Here is a 10,143-nt window from a genome sequence, read left to right as displayed (position 1 = left end):
GTTTCTAGTGAAGTTACTGTATAAAAAGTAAAATAATATATATATATATATATATATATATATATAAAACCACTCAGCACAGAAATATTTAAAAAAGTAATAAAAATACATGTTTAGATAACTTAAATGTACTGCATTCTTAAAGTTTTTCGAATACAAAAAATTGATCCACTTGTTACATTCCTTTAAACTGCACCTACGACTATTTTTATTTCGGCAGCTTGGATATTTCATATTAAAAAAAAAAAGACCCTTATCATGTGATGATTAAGATATCATTTTTAAAGAAGAGTACGTCACCATCTCTACGAGAAATTCTTCGTTGTTTTTTACTGTGGTTTTTTATGTCAAATAAAGCAATATTACGTTACTTTTATAGTAGTGTGTGACATAGTACATTCGTATTTTTATCTGTGGAAGAATATCAAAACCTCTACCGATTCGATAGTTGTCGCCATTAAATGTTGTCAACAGTAATATAGAAACTATGACGTAACAAGAAGAACATCAAACTATGTACAAATCTAACAGAGGTACACGAGGTAATAGAAAAACACGACTAATTTCCTTAAAACAGATTCATACCAAAATCAAGCACGCGCCTCTCGTGCAAAGAACAGGCACGTGTTCGAGAAATTATCTGCGCATGTGAAGTGTTAATAAACTTAAATAACAAGATATAGTGTCTAAGAGCTACAAGATACTGACTGCTGTTGATAGCCCCGTACTTTATTAGATTGAAAATATGAGCATATAATACGGATGTGATCTCTATATATATGTATGTATGTATGTGTGATTCATACCTGTACAATTCCACTCGCCATTTCACGACATGATATCAGACTACTGAAAAAATTATACCTCATTGATCGCGAGTTGAATCATCATAATTTATGGACGAACTATTTTTCTTTCCAAGATTCTGTTTCTCTTTTTCTTGTAACGATCCCTTTAAATGTTGTGTTTGAAGGCGTTATATATATTTCAAGATTTATACCAAGAAGATGATACATACATATATTTATTCTTTACAACCGTGTAAAGGTTTCTAAAAGTAAAATGCTACTACATAAGTGAGAAAAAAAGAAATATTTTACTGATCCCGCAAAATATCACAATTAAAACCAGTACGAGATAGCATGAGATAAAATGTTTTTTCTAAATATATTTTTTTATATAAAGAACTAATACTATAAGTTGAGTAACTTTGAAAATGTTTTAAACAGGCTATTCAAGAGTTGATGTTTCCTTAAGGTGAAAGAGGTCGTAATCAATAAATTCAATACGCTTGTTTACAGTTTATGACATGGCCTAGTTAATTTTCACACATACAAATTTTGACATACTGACATATAATATCAAGTGTTATCTACCACTTTATCATAAATATCCCTAAATCCAAATAAGTTAATTATCACATTTCGTGAGTAATATTAGACATTCAATTTGATTTATTATTTCTTTAAATATGTAAATCTATCATTTTTGTCTCACGTGAAGTATCAGCTAGATAAACATACATCTCGATGACGTACATTAAAACGTGAAAATGTTTTTCTTTTGTACTAGAAGAGTGGTTACATTTAATAATAAATGAAAAAAGTAAATTTTATACTTTTGAGTCTAGCACGCACACACACACACACACATACTGATAACTAGCTAGCCAAGTAAGAGAACAATTAAACATCTAATCTGAAACGTAAACATTACTTGTGTTTAACTTTCTGTATTTTTCCGGCCACTACGAAACAGCAACATGTCAGAAATCGTTCATCCTTGATGTCAAATTAATCAAATTTCCACAGTGTGGATAAAGAAAACGGTTTTTTAAAGAATCGCTGTTGTTTGGGAAAACTAAGTCTGGTGTCATGTTTTTTTTCTGTGGATTCAACGAAACAAGCCAGTGGTGTGCTGTTATTAACTTCCAGATTTTATTGTTAGATGTGCATTACCACAAATAATTGAATGGTCATAAATATATTTTTGTTTAGCCTACTGATAAACCATAGGTTCATATTATGGTTTCTTTTTTAATTAATAGTTCAATGAAAACTATTGGCTATGATTTTGAATAATGTTTTGAAGATTATTTTCCAACCTTACGAAACTAGATCACATTAATAGATAAAACTAACTAGATCACATTAACAGCTAAAACTAACTAGATCACATTAACTGCTAAAACAACTAGATCACATTAACTGCTAAAACAAACTAGATCACATTAACGTTAAAACTAACTAGATCACATTAACTGCTAAAACTAACTAGATCACATTAACAGCTAAAACTAACTAGATCACATTAACAGCTAAAACTAACTAGATCACATTAACAGCTAAAACTAACTAGATCACATTAACAGCTAAAACTAACTAGATCACATTAACAGCTAAAACTAACTAGATCACATTAACAGCTAAAACTAACTAGATCACATTAATTGCTAAAACTAACTAGATCACAATAACAGCTAAAACTAACTAGATCACATTAACTGCTAAAACTAACTAGATCACATTAACAGCTAAACTAACTTGTAACCAAAGTGGGTCGAACTTCGTGAAACATCACTGAGATTACAGCCGAAAATATCACAAACTACGAGGGTAACCAAATGATGAGTCAATGCATTCTATTCATTATACGTTTCGGTACACGTGTACTAATGTTCTTCCAGTCACTTTGTTTTTACGGGTTTGGTTTTAACTTGCATGCTATTTTTCAATTCTCTTCTATATGGTTGGTTAGTTTAATTTAAATCAAAATTCTTTTATTATAAAAACTGGTTAACTATGACACTTGCAAACTACAAATTACATTTCGAAATAAAAATTATATATATATAAAAACCCGTCGCTTTTAACAGGTGGAACTGTCTTCCAGAAGACAGGCCCACCTGTTGGTTCAACATTTTCTACCGCACGTGTTTTGTTTTTTTTACTATCACGAACATAAAAAAGAGCATATATTACTATATTTTCACAAGACGAGCGGAAATTTAAATCATTTGAAGGGTAACGATAAATGTTACGACACCGGTGCAAACAAAGTTACAGAAATTCTTGGAATGTTCAGTTTATTTATATCACACACCGGAATCAGGTGATTATTTCGTTTACGTGCAAAATGTGCCTTCATGTACACACGTACTCGCCCTCAGGTATAACCTACTCTTTAACTTTACAAAGCCAGAACTGCGGAGTTCAACGATCCGGACAAGGAACCAACGAACGCAGGCGGTGAGGTCTTTTCAGTTGGCTGACCGACCCAGATACATTATACAATAGACCGATACATTTTTCCCACAACTTTTCCCAGGCAAAGGAATCTGAAGGAGCGTACGTTACTGAACAACACTATGTTGCTGAGGCGTTAAGCCTAAGGTGTTGATGCTCTTATTTGTAAAAACATACCACAAACATCCAATTTCTTAACTTTTAAGATTAATGGAGCCCGAGCACATATCTTCTTCTTTAGGCAGATACATGTACAATATTTTGAATATATTTGAAAATAGCCGTTTAAAAATGACAAAAAAAAAACAATGCTACAAAGTATCTTAACTAAGTACAGGATCGAAAAATATGCAAAACAAAAAAAGCCCGTATACAACCTTATTTACTTTAATTCTGATTTATGAGTGACTTAAATAAAACTGGCAAAACATTTGACTTCACCAACATCATTTAGTTCACATTATAACAGTTGTTGTTCACGTAAGTTGATAATATAAATAGCGTCTCAACCACTACTGTGTTTGTCGTATTCAAGCCGGCCTGAAGAGCCCTCGTATTGGACGAAAGACCTTGTGGCACTGGATACAAGTCATAGTGTGGCTGACATATTGTTACTCATTTTTCTTTACTTTCACTCAGTTCTTGAGACAAACATGGTGTGGTTTGGCCTGAAATTCTTCTAATGTTTTTCAACAAGGAACAATATTCAATAATACTACCAGGCTAAGCATAAGAAAGAATACTTCATCAAAAAATAAATTAAAAAATGTTTAAATCCTACAATCATCAATGAAGACAATTCCTTCCATGTCGGCTTTTTTAAACATTTGACAACATTATTTGTACACTAATTTACTTATGGATTTATGAATTGTTGGTTGCACAGTCCTTAATAACAAGAAATTTAGCCAACATTCCATTACTGGACTGAAAACTTATGTACTACATCTGAAGTTAGGAGTCCATAGAATTTTCAAATCCAGAACAATTTCTTCCACCTAAACTTTCTCCTAAATAAAAAACATACCATTAATACTACCAATGGCTGTCGAGGTCCCTTATGGACTTTACAAAAAATAATAATAGTGATTCCAGTTAATTTTTTCCATCAGTTTTTTTTTTACAACGAGTAATGCATCAGGTAAAGATATTAAATTCTTCAAATGATGTGATACATGAACTCTACTGGCAGTGAAAGGTATTAAAACAAGTAAATACCAACTTGTTTTTCTTTGTTATAACACCAGTTATAAAACCAACCTGCCATAAGCTTTAAGGGCTGATTTACAGCATCATAAACTCACAAGTAAAGAATGAATATTGACAGTTTTTTTACCCAACGAAACATTATTATTTTTAATAATAATTACAAAAAAAGTGTTTAATTAAAAAGTAATATACCAATAAATATTGTTTGTCAAATTGAACATAAACAATTCTGTTTACCTTTTTAATAAAATAACTCTAAGCAAGTTAATACTACATCATACTAATATTAACAACACAAAAAATAGGCTTCCTTGTTTTTTTAGTATACAACAGGTTGTAAGCAAACCATTTTATATTTTATGTAAATACTGTGTTATATAGCTACTATCTGCTTGAACAAGTATGCATACAATACCATTCATTATAGTGTGGCAAACTTGTTACCATAAAGATACTGGAACGTTGCCAACAAATCGTATTTGTGTGTGTATGTTTATTCAAAAATAAAAAAAAATTACACACTAATATAACCATGGTGAACATCAGTATTAAAAAATATTTGTAACAATCCCATTAAGGAAAAAAATATCAAGATAAAAAAATCATTACCCGAAAATTTATTTCTCATTTTTAAACTTTTAACACATTTTAATGCATTATGTAACGTGTGATAATTATTTAGCTGACCTAAATATCTGCAAACTTCAAATATTTATTTGAAGAAAATTTGCTCAACAGAGAATTCTTATCAACTTCTACGGAGTAAGCTTGAACAGAAACAAATCTCACGATGAAATTTTTCACACTAGTTAATTCACCACCACAAGATTTGTCTGGTTGTTTGAAATATAATGCTAAAGTTAAGATTACAAATGTGGCAACTTTTGTAACAAACCACCTAAAATGCAGTGAGAAAGCCCTAATTGAATGACGTTAACTTCTTAAACCCAAGCGAAAGCTGCCAGCTTTCGGCCGCAAATCCAGATTTACCCATCGGACGGTGACAGCTTCCAATAACATTTCTATCTCTTTGAATGAAAACTAATCCTAATGTTATTATCGACAAAAAAATTGTGGGTTTAAAGAGTTAATTTAGTTAATATAAAAACAAATGTATTCTCAAGGTAAGGCTTCAAGATATTACATGTTAACCATTTGTTTATTCTCACTATATCTACAGCAAGAAAACATTCTCACTACTGTCCTCCCAAGTATTAATATTATATAAAGTACCAAAAATTTGTAAATCATCTCCTGATGCAAAAGTGCAATTACTACTGGATCAGCTGAAATAATAACAATAATTCTAACAGAAATCCTTACCCATAGAATTCCTTAAAGAAAAAGAGTGAGGCACCCTTTAAAACCAAAAACACAGGAAACACAAAACTAAGATACTTACCAAATATATACAGAGACCTCAAGTATTCATCAGGTAAAAAAAGAGATGACTCTTACAACTAATCCAAAGACGCATGAAACACAGAAATAAGATATATATATATATATATATATATATATACACGAGATCGAGGCACTCCCTTAAAACCAGCTGAATGACATGAAACAGAGATCTATTCCCTACATATATATAAAAAAAAAAGACTGAGGACCCCTTAAAACTAATCAAAAGACATATGAAACACAGAACTAAAACATTCAGATAGATATAAAAGAGAGATTGAGGCACCCCTTAAAACTACGATGATTACATAAGCTTGTTGAAATGTTGTACATTTGTAACAGTTTCTTTCACTACCCATTCAAGCTGTCTCCAAACTTTATACTTTATATGAATTGGCATCTGTGCAGGTTAGACTTTGTCTATAGATTTTGTGCACCTGATTCAAATTTCTAGAGGGAAATTCAAACTGCATTATGTGGTCACCATGTGGCAACAGGTGTATCTACAGGGTTAAAACCAATCGAAAAACCACAGAACTAAAATAATCACTACATTAAAAAAGAAAAATAGATTGAGGTACCCTACTTAAAACTAATTGAAATACACATGAAACACAGAACTAAAATATTCACTACATTAAAAAAAAAAAGATTGAGGCACCCCACTTAAAACTAATTGAAAGACATATAAAACACAGAACTAAAATATTTATCAGACTTAAAAAAAAACTGACACACCTTTAAAACCAACTGAAAGACATATGAAACACAGAACTAAAATATTCATAAGACTTAAAAAAAAAAGAATCTGACACACCCTTTAAAACCAACTAAAAGACCTATGTAACACAGAACTAAAATATTAACCAGATTAAAAAAAAGAAACTGATGGTATGAAAAAATTTCAAATGTAATTCACGTAAAAAGCATGCTATATGCGAGAGGAAAATTATCAAAATCATGCAGCCTAACAGATCAACCCTTACCAAACAAACATAGAAAAAAAGTAATCGTAGCCTTTGAGATTCATGTATCTATTAAAAATTAAATACAAACTGATGTACACTAATAACAACTCATGCTTTCAAACAGATGACAAGGTGCACTGCTAAAAATCACAAAGGTTGTTTAAAAGGAAAAACAAATTTTATTTCCTGTAAGTCAGATTGCAACCAACAGACGAACATTTCACTGTTAACTATACTAGTTCAGAAAATTGCAGCTGGATGCTACAAGTCTTACTGTATACTTTAAGAACACCAGATGTCTGTAAATGCTGTCCATACACTATCCCTTACAGAATAAAAATAAACATGTGGTCATACACATTTTTTTTTTTAACCAATAGTTGATGTGCATAGCCATTTCACTTTATTTTGGTTAACACTTTGATTATAGAATTTTTTTTCTAAACAAATGTTATTTATATTTGCCATTTTGTGACCATGTTGTGTACTATTTATTAGGAAAATGCAAAACAAAAGTTGCCTTTAACAGCAGGACAATTTTTATCTACAGTATTAACAATACATTTTTGGGCACAACTTAGCATATCCACAATTTGGAAAGAAAATCCAGTTTCTTTTTAAACACCTTCCTGTACAGGTAGACAAGTAAAACAATTATAGACAAAACTAGCAATATATTTTAAATTAATAATGACACCAAAAATAATTTTTTTGGGGGGAAAGTACCTGTTAATCCAGAAACCAAGTTCGATAAGTCTGGTTCTTCTCCATACCAAAAAATCCACAGTTCTTTACTAAAATTATGCTGGTTATTATCTCTTGGCCTATGAGGTTCAGAATGTCCAGACTTTGAGGGTACTTTTCTCCAAACACACAGAAGACCTGCAGCTAAACATTTACTGTAGGATGAAAGTACTGGGTCCTCCAAAGGTTCTGAATCAAGACACAGTACTCCATCAGCAAACAAGCGTCGCCATTTTATCCCACACAAGTCAGTCTAAAAGGTTGCAGAAAAATATTAGTTGCTTATTCATTCTACACAATATTAATGTACAAATACTTGAATTTAATACCAGTAAACGATTAATGCTAACATAAAAAAAAAGAAAAACAACGACAATATGAAGTAAAATCACATCTTCGTAATAAAAATAGCCTTACTAAATTGTAAAGTAAAAAAAAATATTGCATTACTTGAAGGTTTAAATTTTTTTAAATAAACTCAAAGTAAGAGTAATAACAGGAGTATTTTAATATCTTAAATAATAACTTCCAATAAGAGTAAGCTATGTACTCGGAGTGAAACTTAAAACCAACCTAGCTATCAGCATAGCTAATTAATATATACAAATATATTTCTATGTTCTTAATCAAGAATTTAGTTATGCCGTAAACTTAAATGCCAAGTTTTAGCGCAGTGTATGAAAAAATAATTCAACCATTATTAAACATGAATGCTCCAAATGTAATATATTTTACAATACAGACTAGATTTCTGGCAACCAGTACTTAGGAGTAATGTAGTTTTTCACCTTAATAAACAGTACTAGTTTTGTGATAAGGTCCCAGATTGTATTTTAACAATACTCTTTTGTTTTTGTGTGAAACATATTGCATGAAATATAGGAGACTACCCTTATACTTAAAAGGTTACAGTTTAAATTCCAAAAATTAGTGAAACATTGGAAACCAGTAGACCTATCTTTTGTGATAAAAATCACAAAAACTGCAGATTTATTTTTCCCACATTACTCTTAGTAAACACTGAGAGCTGGTAAAGTATTAGAAACCAACAGGCCTAGTGTTTACGAAAGTTATCTTTAGAATGGTTATAAACATGTGCATCACATTTTTTACAACAGATATTAGCATTAGGCCTAATGTTGCAATGATGTAGGACTTATGATAACTTATATTCCACACAAAAACAAGTACACGAACAATTTAGCAAATTGTCACAAAAATATTAGATGAATAAATATTTGTTTCAAGTAAAATAAACAGAAAATTATATTATGTGGAGAATTAAAACAAACAGCCATAAACAGAACAATGTAAATAATAAAAACCAAAAAATAGAGAGAGACAAAACATATTAATTACAATTATCGAAGTGATGAATCAATGTATGTTAGTCATTATAACTTTTTATTATATTTACATTCATAGTTAGTTTGGTATATTAAATTAGCTATATTTTTTACAGGATTAATTTTTAGTTTTAACGTATGTAGCTTGCTTTTAATCAGAACTTATTGAAAAATACTTCAAACTTATAACTAATGTAAAAATAAAATAAAAAGAACTATAATATGAAAAAATGGGCTAAGCTAAGTAAGATGTAAGAAACAAGGATAAAGACTAGAAAAAAAACACAAATTAGCAGATATTGGTACACATTTAAAATTATTTAATGAAATTCACATTTGATTCTGTTTATTTCTTTTGAGAAAAATGCTCAAGTTTTATACAGTAGAAAAGAAATAGAAAAATAACCTTAAACAACTACAAGTTACTTAAATTATAGATTATGAGGCACTACAAGGCCTCTGGGTTCCTCAAGGATACCCTTACTCCCAAAATCACTCAAAAAATGGAAAAATAATCATTAAATCCAGTCATGGTCCTTCAAACATTCATCAACCCACATTATTTAACAGTCCTTTACCGTAAACTTGCAACCCCCAAAACTTCAGATAGTGACTTGTTTCACAAGTTTACCACAATCTGGAGAAGTAAAACCACTGCAACTGAAACTTGCAGAATTCAGTAAGAATCATCTTCTGAACACTTTCCACTAATTCAATGTACTTACTAAGGTAAGAGAAACAAAGCTACACACAATTTTCCAACCGAGGTCCTATAACTGAAATATTCATTGTCGATGCATGCATGCATACAAGTACAAAATTCAGATGTTGGAAACATATTTACAAAAACAGTTTGTATAATTAATAATTTTTTTTCCCCCTCAAACTGAAATGAGATAGAATCAGATTGTATTCACCATCTAAAACAATCATATCGTTCTTCACCAACACAAATATTTATGGTACTGTGCGATGCAAAATTCAGTTTAAAGTGATTGTGTACTTGATTCTATGTGAAATATTAATTGTAAGAATTTGTAATGTTAGGCTTAAGGTTAATGTTTGCTGTGAAAAAAACAACAACAACAAAAGAAATTATGTATGCAATAGGGTTACATGTTTAAAATAAAAACATCATGCAAAATCTCACACAAAAAACAAATGTCCTAGCTATGTTTTACAGCATCAATTTACATATAATTTGGCAGAGCAAATCAAAAATTCATG

General features: G+C 30.4%; 1 protein-coding gene across 1 annotated transcript in view; it reads right to left on the bottom strand.

Moving 5' to 3' along the window:
• Positions 1-10,143, bottom strand: part of LOC106465561 (mediator of RNA polymerase II transcription subunit 13-like) — a 73,431-nt gene that overhangs the window by 61,027 nt on the left and 2,261 nt on the right. Inside the window, exon 2 of the mRNA XM_013925789.2 lies at positions 7,553-7,823. Within this exon, the coding sequence (XP_013781243.1) occupies positions 7,553-7,823 (271 nt within the window). The remainder of the gene's footprint in view (positions 1-7,552; positions 7,824-10,143) is intronic.

Source organism: Limulus polyphemus, unplaced genomic scaffold (genome assembly GCF_000517525.1).
Source record: "Limulus polyphemus unplaced genomic scaffold, Limulus_polyphemus-2.1.2 Scaffold1982, whole genome shotgun sequence".
Lineage (NCBI taxonomy): Eukaryota > Metazoa > Arthropoda > Merostomata > Xiphosura > Limulidae > Limulus > Limulus polyphemus.
This window is presented reverse-complemented; position numbering and strand designations above follow the sequence as displayed.